Below are 20,590 nucleotides of genomic sequence, written 5' to 3' on the forward strand. Positions count from 1 at the left end.
CTGTAAAAAAAATAAAAATTAATTACACGCTGTCCGGTGAATCAGCAGGACCGGTCGACATCGAAATGTACTCTGTGCTCTCTGATCAACTTTATCTCAGTCTAATCCTTCTGTCTTATCCGAGGTGCCTGCAGACATGTAGCATGTATGTGTTTTGTGGGGTGGAGGGGGTTTAGGGGGGGTTTAGGGGTCAGGGGGTCAAACGTATTCAGTGCGTGAGACACTGCGGAAGGACCTGATTGGACGTTCCTCGGCCTGTGCTCTGTCGTCCCATCGTGAGGTGGGAAACAATACAAACAGTTTGTCACAGTTTAAAGAAAAGAGGAGGAGGAGGGGCGGAGTGTGTGAAATGTACATTGTATTTTTTTTTTTTTGTACCTTGGCTTTAATTTATTAAATATATCTAAGACTGCAGCCACTGAGTCTTCAGTGTGTGTGTGTATGTGTGTGTGTCTGTGTTTGTTTGTGGGTCCTTTTTCTGAAAACACTTCAATCAACCGAAAGGCTGGTTGTGTTTCCTTCACCGCTGACACACCACACAAGTAGAAACATGCTTTATTAAAAGTTATTGCCTTTTTTGAGTTGTATCCTGACAGTTTATTCAGGAACATTTGAAGATATGGACTGAGTCCTTTTGTTTAAATACATGGAATATTATTAGTATGATTAGAATCAGCTTTATTGGCCGTGTGTGTGTACACATGCATGAAATTAGAGTCCAGTTACATATTTTAAAAAAAAGACATTATAGACGCAGTACTTTGCAGGAGAAGTATAAAGTTGCATTACATCGAAATATACATTAAGAAAACGTTAAATATATTTCTTTAGAGGCTGCAAAAGCCGGATACTTTATTTATTTAGTTAGAATGAAACCTAGATATAAATACTGAATCCTGACTAAAAACACAAAAAAATAATCTCATTTATCACTTTGAAATAAAATTGTAAATTCACAACACAGTCCAGATCACATGGGAGACGTGTTTCCCAGTCAGACAGTTTCAATTTATCATTTCAAAGTCTTCCTAAAAGTAAAATAAGATTCTTTTTTTTAACCACTTCCCACTTTGGAAAGTCTCACATCTGCGCATGCGCGCCCGGTCCAGCGTCTCCCACGTGGGCGCAGAGGTCCCATCCTGTCAGTGTGCAGACCCCGCGAGTCCAAAAAAAAGAAGTCCCACAGCCAGAGAAAGTTTCTCCAGGACTCCTCGAGGCGTCTCGACCGTTTTTTCATCCCGAAACCAAACACCCAACAGCGGAAGCGGCTGCACGTAAGTTGAGCTCGCGAGCTCCTCTGCTAACCTCGTAGCCGCTTAGCTCGCGCACAAGCAACGTTAGCTGGAAGACAACACAAGACTACACAAGGAAAACGCACTTTTGTGTGTGTCACAAGACACGTTACGACGTTGTGTCCTGAATATTTATCATGTATACTTGATAGCACCGCTGCAAATTTAACATTAAAGCTGATGTGCTGCACAAATTTGATAGTTTTATGTCTTTTTCAACTCCTTCACGTATAATTAATTTGCACAATAGACTGCACATATGGTAGTATAATAAAACCAATTATACAGTGGTGTATTGCAACTAAGTACATTTACTCAAGTATTGTACTCGAGTGCAGTATTTATGTACTTAACTTCATGCAACTTTGTACTTTTACTGCACATCTCAGAGGTCAATATTGTGCTTTTTACTGCACTATAACATGAATCTGACAGCTGTCGTTACTATTTGCTTTGCAAGTTTTTTATTTTTAATACAAAAATATACATCAATTTATAAGTTATAAGATGTATAGTTATGGATTAGGATAACAAGGTGTATGTAAAGTAATGACATCAAGCTTTTAAAGTTAAACACGTGATGAACACGTTGATTGCATCCTTGATTATATTACAATAATGTATATTAATCTGAAATGAGCCATTCTGCACAATTTGTACTTTTATTTTTGGTACTTTAACGTGTATTTTGATCCACAATACTTTATTATTTTACCGTTACAAGTACACTTTGGTCATTTACAGTAAAATTAGATCGATATAGGTACATATGTTTTAATTTAGCCGGCACTTAACCTTTCTTTGTAAAATATTTCATATCTGGATTTCATTTGATTTTGGTTCGCCTCTCATGGAGAAAGCTGATTGTCCAAATTTAGATGAACAATCAGGTATTTTAGTGTCGTGTCTTCGGTTAAATCTGGAAGGAGACGCATCTGAAGACTACTTTGATCAAGAGAAGTAATTATTCCCCCTTGTGCTTCAGGACTAACAGGAAGCTGCTGACCGGCAGCGTGTGACCGGCGACAAGCACACAATCCAGCAGATAATTGAGTTTAGAGTTCACATTCATCATGAAACAATACAAGTTGTGTTGTCTTTAGACTTATCGGAGGATTAGGATACAGTTTATAACTACTAATGGAAAGAAAATAGTACTATTTGCTTTATAAAAAGAAGTTATACTTAAAGTTAATCCGCTAGAAGACCACTGCAGAATTACCTCCTCACACTTCCTTGGTCTATTCATAATACTCATAATCACAATAATACATTTATTTACAAAGCACTTAAAAGTGGAATAAAATATGAAAGTGAATGATATAAAACATGAAAGTAGTTTTAATCCCCTGGACGAGACAGAAGACCTTTGCCCGACTGTTTCAAACTACTCAAAGGTTACGGGATTACATGGTCTTAATCCCGTATACATTGATTTAAATAGTTAAAAATATCATCTGGTGATCAATGGACTCGATGCAGAGGCTTCAGCGTGTGAGGTGATGGCACCTCTTGGTTCTGGAGGCCCGATTATTGATTATTATCTGATTATTGGTTCAGTCTTCCCCATCTGGAGATGAAGATCAGCCTCAGTGTGAGAGCGTTTGATTAATCGCCAGCGTCGACCTCAGCAGATTAAGACCGGTTTCATCCACGTCATCGCCTCCCAGATTCATCATCTCTGACATTCTGTGATTGATTTTTATTCATTTTTTCATTAATGGAGGTCTCCGTTCTCTCCGTCAGTCATGGCCGTCGTGAGGCTCTACAGTAACGAGGCGGTGAGCGGGCGCGCCGTGCAGCGCGCCGCCAGGCTCCACCCCCAGCTGGCCATCGTCGCCTCGGAGCTGTGCTACAACGTGGAGCTGACGGGTAAGAGCGTGAGTCACTTATATAGACTTCTATACAACCAGAGGAGTCTCCCCCTGGTGGTCAGGAGAGAGAATGCAGCTTTAAAACACGAAGCATTGACTTCTATACAGCCAGAGGAGTCGCCCCCTGGTGGTCAGGAGAGAATATGCAGCTTTAACACATCAAGCATAGACTTCTATACAACCAGAGGAGTCGCCCCCTGGTGGTCAGGAGAGAGAATGCAGCTTTAACACACGAAGCAGAGACTTCTATACAACCACAGGAGTCGCCCCCTGGTGGTCAGGAGAGAGAATGCAGCTTTAACACACGAAGCATTGACTTCTATACAACCAGAGGAGTCGCCCCCTGGTGGTCAGGAGAGAATATGCAGCTTTAACACATCAAGCGTAGACTTCTATACAACCAGAGGAGTCGCCCCCTGGTGGTCAGGAGAGAGAATGTAGCTTTAACACATGAAGCGTAGACTTCTATACAACCAGAGGAGTCGCCCCCTGGTGGTCAGGAGAGAGAATGTAGCTTTAACACATGAAGCGTAGACTTCTATACAACCAGAGGAGTCGCCCCCTGGTGGTCAGGAGAGAGAATGTAGCTTTAACACATGAAGCGTAGACTTCTATACAACCAGAGGAGTCGCCCCCTGGTGGTCAGGAGAGAGAATGCAGCTTCAACACATGAAGCAGAGACTTCTATACAACCACAGGAGTCGCCCCCTGGTGGTCAGGAGAGAATATGCAGCTTTAACACATCAAGCGTAGACTTCTATACAACCAGAGGAGTCGCCCCCTGGTGGTCAGGAGAGAGGCCTAAACCCTCGCAGATTTTGCAGGAACGCTTCTCAAAGTCCTCGAGTGAGGAGATTGGTCATGAAAATAATAATAATCTTCCGTTCTTCCACGTTTCCTCGTCTTCATCGTTTGCTTCCTGCTTTCCCGCCGCAGGCTGCGAGCGGCTCAGCGCCGAGCAGAAGGACGTCCTCCTCTGGCTGCTCCGTCCTCCCCTGCAGGCCGAGCCGCCGTCCGACGAGCCGCACCTCACCGAGGCCGGCGGCGGGACGCTGGTGGAGATCGGGCCGAGGTACCGCCGCACCCACGCCGCCGAGAAGTGACCTCTGCCGCACGCCGCGGCCCCGCCTCACTGTAGCACATACATTTAATTTAGCTCTTTTATCCAGTAAAACTACAAAGTGCTATCAGTAAGAGACATTTAGGCGCTGCTAATGCGCTGCTAATGCGCTGCTAAAGCGCTGCTAAAGCGCTGCTGCTGCGCTGCTGCTGCGCTGCTGCTGCGCCACCTTCTTTATTCAAGGCGTAGTCGAAAAACATGTGTGTTTCATAGCACGTAGCTCGTAGCACGTAGCATCTGGGGAGGCTGCAGGGTGCCAGAGAGGAGCATAAACGGAGCTTCAGGGTGCTGGATTAGAGCTGAAGTCCTAATCGACTGAATCCCAACGTCTTCTTTCTCTCTTTTTGCTCTTCAGGCTGAACTTCTCCACCGCCTGGTCCACAAACACCGTCTCCATCTGCCAGAGCGCCGGCCTCACCAGCGTCACGCGGGTCGAGCTGTCTCGCAGGTTCCTAATCAAGGTTTGCACACACACACACACACACATACACACACACACTCTCACACACACAACAATCATTTTTCTAGAGCTCTGATTGTGTTATCGGTTTTTCGCTCTCCCTCGCTCCTTCAGCCTCGGGGTGGAGCGAGCGCGGCGGCGCCGGGCGGCGACGTGAGCGGCCTCATCGAGTGTCTGCACGACGCCATGACCGAGTGCGTCTACCGGCGCCCCGTCGCCTCCTTCGCCGTGGAGAGCGAGCCGCAGCCGGTGTTCGAGGTGGACGTGCTGGGGACGGGCCGCGCCGCCCTGCAGGCGGCCAACGAGGATCTGGGTGAGACCGGTTTGTCCTCCCCCGTCCTCCCTCCCTCCCTCCATCTTTTATGTCCGAGAGTCTCTAATGGATCCGCTGACCCTTCCTCTCCTTTCTCTTCACGCTTCAGTCCCGCAGCGGCCTCAGCTGACGGAGGTAATGGCGTCACGTGACGCACAACGGCGTCACTTAGCCGGCTGAAGTCACAGGACTCGTTAGCGCGCACGCTTTGAGCGTCTGTGTGTAACAAGACGTGGAAGCTAATTCAATTTAACGGGAAGTGAGACGCTGGAGAAGCTGATGTGATATTATGTTTCTCTCAATAGAGACGTTTAGAAAAACTAATTTCATTTTTTTTTAAAAAGCTGAATTTGCTGATGAGTGTTGCTGTTGACTTTTGGGTCAACAGTGTAATCATAACTGGGAATAAACGTTTTACTTTCTAGTACCTCACAAGCGCCGCGACTAATGAGTATTTTAAATTATGAATGAATCCTACGAGCACAAGGCTGAATCTTTAGTTCAGTTCATTTTGAATTCATCATAATAATTAAATCCATAAAATGTTAATTCTCTTAAAGCCCTGGACCTCGTTTTCCTCGTGTTTTAGTCCCGTAGTGACAAAAAAGGTGTTAAAAACACACACATCGCACAATACAAAGTGGTGTACTCCACATATTTTACATCAAAGTGATGAACACATTAATGCATCAATAATTATAATCCAATAATACTCGGTGTGTGTGTGTGTGTGTGTGTGTGTGTGTGTTTCCACTGCCTTGATGTGTGTGTGTGTGTGTGTGTGTGTTACCACTGACTCGAGGTGTGTGTGTGTTCACAGTTGTGTTTGCACTGCTTTTTATTTCTTTTTTTAAACACATTTCACAGGAAAAAGACGAATGAAAAACACATGAAATGCCTTCTCATCTCATAATGTGTTGTTGTTGTTGTTGTTGTTGTTGTTGTTGTTGTTGTTGTTACAGGTCTGTCCTTTGACTCCTGGGACCTGGACTTCTACACGTCCATGTTCCAGAGGATCGGCAGGAACCCCACCAGCGTGGAGTGCTTCGACCTGGCTCAGTCCAACAGGTGGGCGGAGCAACAGAAACCCGTCCTTCGTCTATAGGGAGCACTGTGCTGCCCTGTGAGGCGCAACTGGAGGTTCAGGGTCTCGCTCCAGGACGCCTGTGGCCTGCGGGGAGGCCGGGGATGGAACCGGCAACCTCCTGGTTTCCCCTCGTGAGCTGCAGCCGCTTTTTAGTCCGTCTGGCGAGGTCGCTCTGTGTCCTCTCCGTGGTTTTATTTTAACTCGTCCTCTCTCACTTTCTCGTCCTCTCTCTCTCGTCCTCTCTCTCTCTTTTCGTTCTCTCTCTCTCTCTCGTCCTCTCTCCCTCTCTCGTCCTCTCTCTCTCTCTCTTTTCGTTCTCTCTCTCTCTTTTCGTTCTCTCTCTCTCTTTTCGTTCTCTCTCTCTCTTTTCGTCCTCTCTCTCTCTCGTCCTCTCTCTCTCTTTTCGTCCTCTCTCTCTCTCTCGTCCTCTCTCACTTTCTCGTCCTCTCTCTCTCTCTCTCTCTCTCTCTTTCTCTCTCTCTTTCTGTCGTCCTCTCTCTCTCTCGTCCTTTCTCACTTTCTCGTCCTCTCTCTCTCTCTCTCTCTCTCTCTCTCTCTCTCTCTCTCTCTCTCACTTTCTCGTCCTCTCTCTCTCTCTCTCTCTCTCGTCCTCTCTCTCTCTCTCTCTCTCTCACTTTCTCGTCCTCTCTCTCTCTCTCTCTCTCTCTCTCTCTCTCTCTCTCTCTCTCCTCCCAGCGAGCACAGCCGTCACTGGTTCTTTCGGGGCCGGATGGAGGTGGACGGCGAGGAGCAGGAGGAGACGCTGTTCAGCCTCGTCATGGAGACGCAGCGGCACAGCAACCAGAACAACGTCATCCAGTTCTGTGACAACAGCAGGTAGTGTGTGTGTGTGTGTGTGTGTGTGTGTGTGTGTGTGTTTACCTACTGACTCAATGTGTGTGTGTTCCCACTGACTCGGTGTGTGTGTGTGTGTGTGCGTGTGTGTGTGTGTGAGTCCAGTGGCATCAGAGGGGTGGAGCTGCAGTGTGTGTACCCAGCAGACCCGTCCAGAGCGAGTCCGTATGAGACTCGGTCCTCTCTGAGACACGTCATCTTCACCGCGGAGACACACAACTTCCCCACAGGTCTTCTTCTTCTTCTTCTTCTTCTTCTTCTTCTTCTTCTTCTTCTTCTTCTTCTTCTACTACTTTGGCTTCTTCTTCTTCTTCTACTACTACTTTGGCTTCTTCTTCTACTACTTTGGCTTCTTCTTCTTCTTCTTCTTCTTCTTCTTCTTCGGCTTCTTCTTCTTCTTCTACTACTTTGGCTTCTTCTTCTTCTACTACTTTGGCTTCTTCTTCTTCTTCTTCTTCTTCTTCTTCTTCTTCTTCTTCTTCTTCTACTACTTTGGCTTCTTCTTCTTCTACTACTTTGGCTTCTTCTTCTTCTACTACTTTGGCTTCTTCTTCTTCTACTACTTTGGCTTCTTCTTCTTCTTCTTCTTCTTCTTCTTCTACTACTTTGGCTTCTTCTTCTTCTACTACTTTGGCTTCTTCTTCTTCTTCTTCTCCCGCCTCCTCTTCCCCCTCCCCCTCCTTCTGCTCCTCTTCCTCCTCCTCGTCCTCTTCCTCCTCCTCGTCCTCTTCTTCCTCCTCCTCTTCCTTCTCTTCCTCCTCCCTTTCCCCCTCCTCCTCCTCCTCCTCCTCCTCCTCACACCCTCCTAACCATCCCGTCTGACCTCTGTAGGCGTGGCTCCGTTCAGCGGCGCCACCACGGGGACGGGCGGTCGCATCAGAGACGTGCAGAGCGCCGGGCGGGGCGGCCACGTCGTCGCCGGCACGGCGGGCTACTGCTTCGGCAACCTGCACATCCCAGGTCTGCAGAGACGAGAGCGCCGCGCCATCGTCATAATAATAATAATAATAATAATAATATTAATAATAATGTTCCTTCTTCGCGCCGCAGGTTACGCTCTGCCCTGGGAGTGCGAGGGCGAGGGATGGGAGTACCCGTCCAGCTTCGCCCCCCCGCTGCAGGTGGCCGTCGAGGCCAGCGACGGAGCCTCGGACTACGGCAACAAGTTCGGGGAGCCGGTGCTGTCGGGTGAGGAAAAAACACGATTCTGTGTTTTTATGCTGATTCTGCTTTTCTTCCGATTCATTGTTTCGTCTTTGAAGTTGTAAAAAAGAAATGGTGCCGAAAGAAAATAGTGATTTATCATCGTCTCCCCGAGCCTGCAGCGATGTCTTGTCATTTTTTTTTGTCCAAAACGTGGAGAAAAGCAGGAACTCATCCTGATGAATCGATCGATCGATCGGCTGATCGATCAACTGATCCTCACAGCTGTAGCAGCTGCTTTCATTATTGATTCATCTGTTAACTACACATCCATCTGTATATGAAGCCTTCGGAGAAGCAGGAGATGTTTCTGAGAGAAAACCAGACTGTCAAAGTTCTTTTATCTGATTCGTTGCTAAACATTTAAAAATAATAATAATATATAAAACCAAGAAAAGCAAAAAATAATTTATCATCTGTGAAACTGAAATCGGCAAATGTTTTAGTGTTTCAACTTGATAAAATACTTCTTCTTCTTCTTCTTCTTCTTCTTCTTCTTCTTCTACAATAAAATCCTCAGTTGCTTTTCTGCCCGGCGACAGATGCACTGATGGATGATGTAATAATGCTCGTTGCCTCATCGTCTGCTTCCCTCCTCTCAGGCTTCGCTCGGTCCTTCGGCATGCGGCTGGCCGACGGCGAGCGGCGCGAGTGGATCAAGCCCATCATGTTCAGCGGCGGCGTCGGATCCATCGAAGACGCTCACGTGAAGAAAGAAGCGGCCGAGACCGGTAACGTGTTTTTAATCGATGCGGCCGGCTGCATTTACACACCGCGACCGATTAACAACTCTCTCTCTGTCTCTCTCTCTCTCTCTCTCTCTCTCTCTCTCTCTCGCCCATCAGGGATGGAGGTGGTGAAGATCGGCGGGCCCGTGTACAGGATCGGCGTGGGGGGCGGAGCCGCGTCCTCTGTGCAGGTACACACACAACACACAGGAAGAACAACACACAACGCACAGGAAGAACAACACACAGGAAGAACAACACACAACGCACAGGAAGAACAACACACAGGAAGAACAACACACAACGCACAGGAAGAACAACACACAACACGCGGTGCTCACTGCAGGAACAAAGAGAAAACAAAAGAGAAATAATAATAATGAAAATATTGCACACATAAATAATGAAGTGCAAATAATAAGTTAAATAAATAATTTAAATTGGATGAAGAACTTATTATTGTCCCCAAGTGTAGTGTTGTGTGTGTCTTTCTCTCTTTGTGTGTGTCTTTCTCTGTCTGTATTTTTGTGTGTATGTGTGTGTGTCTTTCTCTCTTTGTGTGTGTCTTTTCGAGTGCGTGTGTGTGTGTGTGTGTGTGTGTGTGCGTGCATTTCTTTCTCTCTGTCTGTATGTGTGTGTATCTCTCTCTCTGTGTGTGTCTTTGTTTGTTTGTGTGTGTGTGTGTGTGTGTGTGTCTTTCTTTGTGTGTGTGCATTTCTTTCTCTTACTCTTTGTGTGTGTCTGTGTGTGTCTCTGTGTGTGTCTCTGTCCCTGTGTGTGTCTCTGTGTGTGTCTCTCTCCCTGTCTGTGTCTGTGTGTGTGTCTCTCTCCCTGTGTGTGTCTCTGTCCCTGTGTGTGTCTCTGTGTGTGTCTCTCTCCCTGTGTGTGTCTGTGTGTGTCTCTCTGGTGGTTGTTGGTGCATCAGTCCCTTCAGACGTACTCGTGGCGTTGCAGGTGCAGGGTGATAACTCCACCTCCAGGGATCTGGGCGCCGTGCAGCGCGGCGACGCCGAGATGGAGCAGAAGATGAACCGAGCTCTGCGGGCGTGTCTGGAGCGGAGCGGCGGGAACCCGATCTGCAGCATCCACGACCAGGGAGCGGGCGGCAACGGTGTGCACCTCTGCTGCCCTCACGGGATTAACAAACACTCAGATTATGAGACGAGAGTTTAAAATCACATCTTCCTCATCAGGTAACGTGCTCAAGGAGCTCAGCGAGCCGGCGGGAGCCGTCATCTACTGCAGCAGGTTCAAGGTAACTGCCACCGGAGTTGCATCAGGAACCCTTCCAAACCCCCACCAATGCATTTTTGCGTGTCTGTGTCTTTGTGCGACAGAAAGGTGACCCCACGCTGAGCGTGCTGGAGCTCTGGGGGGCGGAGTACCAGGAGAGCAACGCCCTGCTGCTGCGCCCGGCCGACAGGGACTTCCTGGAGAGGGTGTGCCGCAGGGAGAAGTGTCCCGTGGACTTCGTGGGAAACATCACCGGAGACGGAAAGGCACGTCGCGGCCCTAATGCACTGATCGAAACGCGCCGGAAACGCGCCGGAAACGCGCCGGAAACGCTCAAGAAACACGCACGAAACGCGCTGGAAACACTCCCAGAAACGCGCCTTGAAACGCGCCTTGAAACGCGCCCGAAACGCGCCCGAAACGCGCCCAAAACGCGCCCAAAACGCGCCCAAAACGCGCCCAAAACGCGCCCAAAACGCGCCCAAAACGCGCCCAAAACGCGCCCAAAACGCGCCCAAAACGCGCCCAAAACATCTTTTATTCATCCTCGATCTAACTCATCCCCCTCAGATCGTGCTGGTGGACAACGAGGGAGACGCCGCCGCCGCCGCCGCCGCCGGGGGCCGCCGTCCCGTGGACCTGCAGCTGGAGTGGGTCCTGGGCAAGATGCCGCAGAAGGAGTTCAAGATGGAGCGCCGGGCGCCGGCCCTCCGACCTCTGGCTCTCCCCGCCGGGCTGAAGGTCAAAGACGCGCTGGACCGAGTCCTGCGCTTGCCGGCGGTGGCGTCCAAACGCTATCTGACCAACAAGGTGCGGCTCCTCCCCCCCCTTTGTCTCTCACCTCCTCTCTCAGAAGTACATCCACGTTGTGACTCTCCGTTTCCTTTCCTTCCTCCCTCCTTCCTCCCTCCCTCCTCCCCTCTCAGGTGGACCGGTCGGTGACGGGGCTGGTCGCCCAGCAGCAGTGCGTCGGCCCCCTCCACACCCCGTTGGCCGACGCGGCCGTCGTCGCCCTGTCGCCGTTCGGCCTGCAGGGGGCGGCCACCGCCATCGGCGAGCAGCCCATCAAAGGCCTGCTGTGCCCCGCCGCCGGCGCCCGCATGGCGGTCGGAGAGGCGCTGACCAACCTGGTGTTCGCCAGAGTCACGGCTCTGAAGGTGAGCGCACAACCAGCAGGGTCTGTGTCGACTTGTTTCTGGAAGTAAACGTCTTATGGAAGCAGAGATATCATGTTTTTTCTTTCTTTCTCTTTCCTCCGTGTTTCAGGACGTGAAGTGCAGCGCTAACTGGATGTGGGCGGCCAAGCTGCCCGGCGAGGGCGCCCGTCTGTGGGACGCCTGCAGGGCCATGTGCGAGGTCATGGGTCAGCTGGGCGTGGCCGTGGACGGGGGCAAGGACTCCCTGAGCATGGCCGCCAGGGTGGGCCGGGAGACAGTCAAGGCTCCAGGTGCGCTCGTGTTGCACGGCAGCGTGGAGACAGCGGACATCGAGTGGATGATTCATTTGCGTGTGACGGGTTGTCGTCTTCTTTTTGGAGACAATAAGCGTGATATTTGGCCTTCCTGCCTCTCGTGTCCGTCTCAGGTGCTCTGGTTATCTCTGCGTACGCCGTGTGTCCCGACATCACGGCCACCGTGACGCCCGACCTGGAGGACCCGGATGGAAAAGGTGACGTCGTTGACGATCATCTCCATCACGCTTCTCTCTCCACGAAGTGTTCACAGCGCTGCTCTGACCTCTGACCTCTCCTCTGCCTGCAGGCGTGCTCCTGTGGGTTCCTCTCAGCCCCGGCCTCCACCGTCTGGGCGGCTCGGCTCTGGCTCAGTGCTTCGGCCAGCTGGGCGACCGCTCTCCGGACCTGGAGCAGCCGCAGCTCTTCTCCGCCGGCTTCAACGCCACGCAGGAACTCCTCCACGGTGAGCTGCGCCTGTGATTTAAAAGTCTGTGAGCTCTTTGCTCTTCAGCTTCCTCTAAAGCACCGCTTGGTGCTGCGATACTGCCACCTGGTGGTTCTGTTGAGTGTTTTCTATTCATGTTCTACTCTATTCAAGCCAGGATATTTGTTTTAGGTACATTACAAGGGAGCCCCGGCAAAGATGGCGGCGTAAACGCTTCACAGCTAAAGACCAATCCCTTCATCTTGTTTTTAATCGTGCATGCTTTTAGAACAGTCTAGTTTGAAGTGTTAGCTAATAAAAAGCAGCAAAACCTTGATTAAATTAAAATAGCGCAGCGACCTTTTTATCTGCGTTGCATTTCTTTCTCCCTTCAGATCGTCTGCTGACTGCGGGACACGACGTCAGCGACGGCGGCCTCATCTCCTGCCTGCTGGAGATGGCGTTTGCCGGAAACCGCGGTATCGACGTGGAGCTGCCGTCGCACGGAGCCGGAGGTCAGCGCGCCGGAGCGGTTCCCCTCTCGCGGTGGGAAGCTGCGTTCATTGTCACCGCGCTCTCATGTTTTGTTTTTTCTGCTGGCGCCCTGCAGTCATGGAGCTGCTGTTCAGCGAGGAGCTGGGTTTGGTTCTGGAGGTCTCGCAGCCGGACGAGGAGGCCGTGCGTCGGAGGTACGGCGACGCCGGCGTGCCGTGTCACCGCGTCGGCAGGACCCGCGGCTTCGGACCCGAGGCTGTGGTGAGGCGGCGAGCTCGGGCGCACGCGTGCGTCGACGGTTTTCCATCTCAACTGTGCTGACCGCTGTGTTTTTATTTATCCCCCCCCCTCTCTCTTCGTCTCTCAAGGTCAGCGTCCGCGTGGACGGACTGGAGGTGCTGAGGGAGCCGCTGCCCGACCTCCGAGCATTATGGGAGGACACCAGTTTCCAGCTGGAGCGCCTCCAGGCCAACGAGACGTGTGTGAAGCAGGAAGAGGAGGGGCTGGCCACCGGGACGCAGCCCTACTTCAAGCTGACCTTCGACCCCGCTGACGCGCCCAGCGTCGGACCGCTCAGTAAGACCAGAAGAGCAGCGGCACACACTCACAATGTGGTACATTCAACCGTGTTGCAGGTAATCCTTCAGCTGTTATTGATTAGTGCATTGATCATCGTCTTAATCGTGCTCTCAGGGCCTCGTGTCGCCGTGGTCAGGGAGGAGGGCAGCAACGGCGACCGAGAGATGTCGGTGTCGCTGCACATGGCCGGCTTTGAGGTGACTTCTTCGAGCTTTAGTCACTGGACTGTGTGTGTGTGTGTGTGTGTGTGTGTGTGTGTGTGTGTGTGTGTGTGTGTGTGTGTGTGTGTGTGTGTGTGTGTGTGTGTGTGTGTGTGTGTGTGTGTGACGCTTGTCTTCTTTGTGCAGGTGTGGGACGTCAACATGCAGGACCTGTGCTCCGGCTCCATGACGCTGGAGTCCTTCAAAGCCGTCGTGTTCGTCGGTGGATTCAGCTACGCCGACGTCCTGGGATCAGCCAAAGGCAAAAAAAACACTTTAACACACACACACACACACACACACACACACACACACACACACACAGTATTTACAGGGATCTTACGGTCTTGGAGAACCTGGAAAAGTCATGGCACTTTAAATGGTTATTTCCAGCCCTAGAAAAGTCCTGTAAATGTTTTATATTCATGTGTTCATGACGTTCATTTAAGCTGAGTTATAAATAATGAATCTGCTTTTAAAAGAAAGACGCTCAAAATATAACGAGCATACATACAGGCATCTATATAAATGTTTATTCTTTTAATCAAACTATTGTCTCTCATTCATTTGAGTCAGGTCAGGTTCACTGTATGCTTTGAATCCTCATTGTTAGTTTAAATACTACATTTTATCACTTTTTACTGTTTACACACATATTTCACATGTTTTTTGTCATGTTAATTTAGTTAAAAGTCATGTTAATTTGATTAAAAGTCATGTTAATTTGGTTAAAAGTCATGTTAATTAGGTTTAAAGTCATGTTCATTTGGTTTAACATCATGTTAATTAGGTTTAAAATCATTTTAATTTGGTTTAACGTCATGTTCATTTGGTTTAATGTCATGTAAATCCATTTCTCAGAATGTGTAATGAACCCTGATTGAGCTCCCTCCTTCGTGACAGGCTGGGCGGCGACGGTGGCGTACAACCCCAAAGCGAAGGCGGCGTTCGATCGCTTCCGGCGCCGCGCCGACACGCTGAGTCTGGGCGTCTGCAACGGCTGCCAGCTGATGGCGCTGCTGGGCTGGGTGGGCGAGGACGGGGGCGGAGCCGGTGAGAAGGAGCGCCGACGCAGAGAGACGACGCCTGAAGCAGATTCACGTCTTCATCGCAGAGGATGCTGATGTCATCTCTCTCTCTCTCTCTCTCTCTCTCTCTCTCTCTCTCTCTCTCTCTCTCTCTCTCTCTCTCTCTCCCTCCCCCTCTCTCAGAGACTGAAGTGGTGCTGACCCACAATAAGTCCGGCAGGTTCGAGTCTCGCTTCGTCAGCGTCGGGATCCAGGAGTCCCCGTCCGTCTGGCTCCGGGGGATGCAGGGCTCGGCTCTGGGGGTCTGGGTCGCACACGGAGAAGGTACGGGACCGGAAAGTCCACCATGAGGGGAGAAGGGTCTTCACTTATCACGAGAGTTAGCAAAATGGTTGCTTATAGTCCGATTTCTCACTTTTGACATAGTCAGGGTTTTACGGTCATGGAAAACCTGAAAAAAAAGGTTATTTCACGGGCTGAAAAAGTCCTCGGAACGAATTAAATCCCAAAAGATTTTGGGAAAAGTCAAGTAAATGTGTTACATACGTATGTTCATGACGTATATCTATAACTGTTTATTCTTTTAATCAAACTACTACATTGTTTTGGTCGTGTAAATCTGGTTTAAAGTCACGGAAATCAGTTGATCAGATTGTGTTTGAACCCTGCATGATGACATAAAGCTCTGGCGGACACACAGGTGAGTACAGGTGTGCATCTCCGTGTCCGTCCACGCTGCAGCAACACACAAACACACTTTTTGCGTGGTCGGTTCTGGCCGCGTGCTCGATTGGACATGCTACTTCCTCACGAGACCGCACAATGAACTTTGACCCTTTGTGTTTGTAGCCTCCGCGCAGAGGATTGTGGGTCAGAAACAGCAGAGCATATTGCATAATGTGAAGAACATCCTGGTATTTTTTTGGCAAAACTGCGTTTAAAATACTTAGAATTGGGACGCGAACTTAACTCTGTGTGTCTTGTGGGTGTTGGGACGCGAACTTAACTCTGTGTGTCTTGTGGGTGTTGGGACGCACTCATGGATTAATTCTGCCGACTCAGCACATCGCAGCTGTGATATTGATGTTTTTCTTTCGCTCCCCTCGCAGGTCTGATGCAGTTCCGCAGCTCGCCGGCGGAGGACCGGATTATTTCGGGCGGGCTCGCCCCGGTCCGCTACCTGGACGAGCGGGGCGACCCCACCGAGCGGTACCCTCTGAACCCCAACGGCTCGCCGCGCGGCGTGGCGGGGCTCTGCTCCGCGGACGGGCGGCACCTGGCCATGATGCCCCACCCGGAGCGCTGCACCCTCGGGTGGCAGTGGCCCTGGGCCCCGAGGGACTTCAGGGCGTCTCTGGCGCCGACGTCGACGTCGCCGTGGTTGCGCATGTTCCAGAACGCGGCGGCCTGGTGCACCGGCGGCGCCGAGGCTTGACGCGCCGGTGACGCCAAAGTCCGAGGTTTCGTTTCTTTTTGGGGGAGTTTGTGTGGAGGTCGACTGAAGGGCGTGTGATCGCTCCTTCTCACTCGCTGCGGCCCGTTAGCGTCGTTAACGCCGGAAAACTTCATGACTCGGAGACTGCCGAGGATTCTGGGTCACGTCTTGAACATCGCCGTCTTTTTTTATTTTTTACAGATGTTTTGTACCGGTCGGGTCTGCTGACATTATCAGTGTTGCTGAAACTTAAGAAACTGAATTAGCAAATAAATATGTAATAAAACCACAGAATCATCAGTCTTTTTTTTTTTTAAATAAATAACTTTTATTTTACAAAACAAGTATTTACACAGTACTGACAGGACAAGCTTTAATATTTATGGGCGTGTGGAGGGGGTAAAAATTGTGGATTAAAGTGAATTAATATATATTTATTTTAATATAATATGTATATATATTAAACATATATTTTTGTATATAGTAAAAAATTATATATTTTAATATATATATATATATATATATATTAAAAAAATATTTTTCTATATTAAAATATATATATATATATATAAACTTCAATCCACAATTGTTTTATATATATTTTTTAGATATATTTATACATACAAAAATCGTGGATTGAAAAGAATGAACATGCAATTTATCTTGAGGATTATATTCCCAACCAAACACTTCAACACAAGCAATAATTAGTAACCTCAGCTGAACCAACATGATGCATTTTAGATCTCACTCTTACATTTTCCCTGTAAACACTCGACAAAAGGCCGGAGTCTGATTCCACATTCTGAGATCATCTTGTCTGTTGCACGCTGTGCTGTCCTCAATATGTTTAAATCCACAAGTCCAACGAGCTGCAGCAGAAGAAAGAAACCCATTAAAAGCTGCAGCAGCTTGCGTCTACACAGAACTCTCCATCACCGCTCGAGAGGTCGCCGAGTGGGCCGAGCGGCCGCCGCCCTCTGGCGCCATCTGCTGGTGGATGTTGATAACGCAGATGAGCAGCAGGATGACCGCCACCAGGTCATCCAGGACCCCCAGCAGGCCGCGCAGGGAGGGGTCCGTCTCCAGCGGGGTCGCCGACGAGGACGCGGGGTCCAGAGGGGGAGGGGAGGAGAGCGACACCACGGCCCCCACGCAGCACAGGGCCACCCGGAAGAAAAACAACCACACCAGTCCTCCGACGGTGCCCAGGCTGCGGGCCAGCAGCTGCAGGAGGAGGGGGGCGTCGCACAGGTAGTCTGTCACCTGGAGGAGGCAGCGTGAGGAAGAGATGAAGGGTTCATGAGCATCACTATAAGATATATTGATGTACATAAGAGAGCCAGGAAGCATTTTTGAGATTTTGTGTCTCCTTTTTTAGTGAGAACAATATTACTGTAAGACAACAAATACAGTTTATGGATTGAAGGATTATGCTAATTAAACCTGGCATTGATGTCAGCTGTCAATCATTTTGTATTACCATAGTATTTTTTTAACAAAGAGTGAATAGACAAAGATACAGAAGTACTGCAAGAGCAGAATCCTAAATATCTAATACAGTCTATAATAGTATGCCAAAAAAAAAATGATTATGATAAAAACAAACATATATATATATATATATATATATATATATATATATATATATATATATATATATATATATATATATATATATAATTAAACAAGATGAATACAAAATGTATATTTAAAATTACATAAATAAAAAATATATATATATATATATATGTATATATTTAAAATTACATGAATGAATATAATATATATAAATATATACTTATGTATGTCATTTTAAATATATATATATATATATATATATATATATATATATATATATATATATATATATATATATATATATATGTGTGTGTGTGTGTGTATATGTGTATGTATTTAAAATGACATAAACAAATAAGTGTATATATTTATAAATGTAAACAACTGCATGGAAAATGTATCTGTTTAAACTCAAGCTTCAGACCCATCATACGAGTTTGTGAAGGGGAATCATCATCTGTCTGTATTCCAAAGGAAAGGAAAAGGAAAGGTGAAGGAAAGGTGACACTCGTGCTAAGTAGGGCAGCTGGGTGTGTGAGTGCTGGGAGCAACCAGTAACTCCAGACTCCTCCATTGTCTGGAGTTACTGGTTGTCTGGAGTCCTGGAGGTGGCTCAAGTGGTATTCCTGTTACCGAACCCATTACCAGAGGGAAGGCTGCAGGGCGTTCCAGCGGGCTGTGGGTGGGGAGTTGCATCACCCGACACCGACGCAGGTGAGAGGTGGAGCACAGGGAAGACTGACGTGGAAAGACTGTGGGAATGTTTCAGGTCACATAAAGACTCACTGACCCCTCGCGGGGCTCCAGAATAACGTCTGTTGTAGTCTGTGATTTCCCCGAGAACTTCCTTACACTGCCGGTCGGATGGCGTCTCGTTGAAGAGGTTACACAGCACACTGACCTGGAAGTCACATGGCATCACCATTTCACACTCATTCTGACTGAATCTGGACTCAAACTGAAACACAATCACTAAAAATGACTTTAAACCTACGACACGACACTGGTATGCACTGTGTTTGCACCGCAGGCCGTACCTTCTGTCTGCAGAGAGGGCAGCTGATGGCATCCAACCAGGACCCGTGTCTCCAGTAGGCCATCAGACAGGAAGCTGCAACACACCACCAACACTGTTCATTCAGCACCTTTCATCCCATAATGCACTGCTGCCCAAACCTCGAGGGGGGATTCACGAGGCCTTCGTATCTGAAGGAGGTCCATTTGCATGCGTGTGTATTCATATGTACACATTATGGATGTAATGTGTCGTTTAAAAAACCTCATAATCAGCTTAAAGTTCATCCACAGGTTTGAGTCTCGTACCACAGAACAAATGGCCGCAGTTGGTCCGGACCGGGAAGCGGGCCGTCTGCAAGCAGACCGGACAGTGCTGGTCTGTGCTCCTGGACGGACCCGAGGGATGTGCAGATACCTGGAGAGAGGAGAAGAGAATGAAGAAGGGATGAGAGGTGGACAACAGGAAGAAGGAACGAGGAAGAAGGAAACACGGAGCTGAACCTTCATCCCTTAACTTATATGATGTTCTAGATTATTTTATATAGTTATGACAGCCTACTGTGTGTGTGTGTGTGTGTGTGTCTCACCTCGTGGCTCGTCGCCGTTGTCGCTCTCTGCTCGGTTGTGCCCTCCAGAGACTCGAGGCGGCCTCGAGCCGCCGGGCCTCCGGAGCTCTGGCGGCGGTCCGGCCTGCAGCGAGACCCACAGGGCGACAATGAGGCGCCGACACGAAGCGAACTGGAGCTGAGAGGCTGAGTCTGCTCTCTGCTCTCTACTGGAGGCCGACAGACGCTGATGCTCTGACTGCAGCGGCTCCACACAGTGCAAAGCAACAAGGACTGAGCTTTTAAAAGCTGCAGTCGCTCAAAAGATCCGGATGTTGGATGGAAAACAGTGAAATTATGGAAATAGACAATTGCAATCTTTTGTCACGCATCTTAACTTCTGCACCACAATTTGACTTTCAGCTATCAGGCCAGTCAGCGAAAACCATATTAATCCTTAATATTTCACCTGATGAAACATGTTTTTGTTGCAGCAGTGCTAAGCAGTGTTTTCTGATCTGTCATTGAGTACAGATCAGATGTCTCACGAGTACAACCGCAGCACCTAAACCCCTAGAAAACCAACACAAAACCCTCCAGAGACTCACCCGCAGCGGGAGCCGTGGCGCGGCTGCATAGTGGAGGCAGAAGCAGGTCGTCACGCTTCGTCTTCCTGCAGGGAAGTGAAGCGCTGCCTCCCCGGCATCACCGCACAGTGAATCACAGGCCTGTTAATGATCAACCTCGGCCTCCCGACATCAGCTGCTCTTCCTGCTTTGAAGCCGCCAGCAGTGCCGTCAGATCAATAAAAGCGGTGGGCGTGCGCGTCTGCGGCGGAAAGTTAGACTTTGAGGGTTAAAAAGTATGAGAGTCGCTTTATCTAAAAAAAAAAAAAACTCCTTCCATCCGGTCAAACGTTTTTTTTTTGTGGGTCAAATGACTTTCCGCCAGATGAAAGCCACGCTGTGTTTAAAGTAGGTTAGATCTGACCTCGCCAATCATTTACCCAAAGTTGACTCTGTATAGTTCCACTCTGACCATAAACTACTGGTAGTGAAGTGAACGGCCGTGACATTATGACCGTGTTACACCGAAGGTCACGGCCAGACACCTGAGGCCTCTCCTGGGCCCACTGGAGAGTGTGAAGGCAGATTTATCTATATTTTATCATCAATATAAAGTAAAACGTTTGGGCCAACAGACTCAAAATGATGCAATAAAAAATAAGAAGTTTGAGGGGAAGACTCTGCCTGTTGTGGAGGGAAAAGGTTTTATAGTAATGCGCAATGTGAAGTATTGTGTTTTGATGGTTTTATGTGTAAAGTACTACTGAAGAAATTATTTAACATCATTAGCAAAACGAGAGATTAGAAGGGAACGTCGAGCATAAAAGTGTTTACAGTGACCTCGCTGTGCTAAGGACCAAAACAACGATAAGGGAAGACGGTCACATACCTTAAGGAGGGATTTACACAAATTTTAATACCCAGTATGCCCCAATCCGAGCAGGTTTAGGCATGAAGCTTATAACTTTTCCATTTTTGGACCAAACGACACAGTTTTTAGACTAAAATTCTTGGTAACAAGCCAAAGCTTTGTTTTTGTGATGACATTTTGATGACACTAGTGAATGGGGCTAAATATTTAACTAGAAGAGATCACCATGAA

The 20,590-nt window shown here is 48.5% G+C and overlaps 2 protein-coding genes across 2 annotated transcripts; one reads left to right on the plus strand and one right to left on the minus strand.

Annotated features, from left to right (window-relative positions):
• The first annotated feature begins 1,139 nt into the window (after positions 1-1,139).
• Positions 1,140-16,060, plus strand: pfas (phosphoribosylformylglycinamidine synthase). Its single transcript, XM_068593132.1, has 28 exons — positions 1,140-1,274; positions 3,039-3,164; positions 4,103-4,238; positions 4,642-4,747; positions 4,861-5,059; positions 6,022-6,127; positions 6,843-6,983; positions 7,107-7,231; positions 7,833-7,961; positions 8,052-8,189; positions 8,807-8,935; positions 9,050-9,123; positions 9,887-10,043; positions 10,126-10,187; positions 10,270-10,431; positions 10,736-10,975; positions 11,092-11,322; positions 11,432-11,612; positions 11,750-11,833; positions 11,926-12,081; positions 12,438-12,557; positions 12,653-12,798; positions 12,906-13,113; positions 13,231-13,313; positions 13,464-13,578; positions 14,220-14,369; positions 14,528-14,668; positions 15,454-16,060. Exons 2-28 carry the CDS (start codon positions 3,041-3,043, stop codon positions 15,777-15,779), a joined length of 3,969 nt encoding a protein of 1,322 aa, XP_068449233.1. The 5' UTR covers positions 1,140-1,274; positions 3,039-3,040; the 3' UTR covers positions 15,780-16,060.
• Positions 16,061-16,697: 637 nt separating this feature from the next.
• Positions 16,698-19,559, minus strand: si:dkey-183n20.15 (RING-HC_RNF170 domain-containing protein). The gene is made up of 6 exons (XM_068592798.1): positions 19,531-19,559; positions 18,965-19,067; positions 18,684-18,792; positions 18,398-18,471; positions 18,151-18,261; positions 16,698-17,045 (listed from the first exon to the last, which is right to left on the minus strand). Exons 1-6 carry the CDS (start codon positions 19,557-19,559, stop codon positions 16,698-16,700), a joined length of 774 nt encoding a protein of 257 aa, XP_068448899.1.
• Positions 19,560-20,590: the final 1,031 nt, after the last annotated feature.

The sequence above is a fragment of the Clinocottus analis genome, unplaced genomic scaffold (assembly GCF_023055335.1).
Source record: "Clinocottus analis isolate CAN_PGR_092001 unplaced genomic scaffold, fCliAna1.0.p SCAF_28, whole genome shotgun sequence".
NCBI classification, from domain to species: domain Eukaryota; kingdom Metazoa; phylum Chordata; class Actinopteri; order Perciformes; family Cottidae; genus Clinocottus; species Clinocottus analis.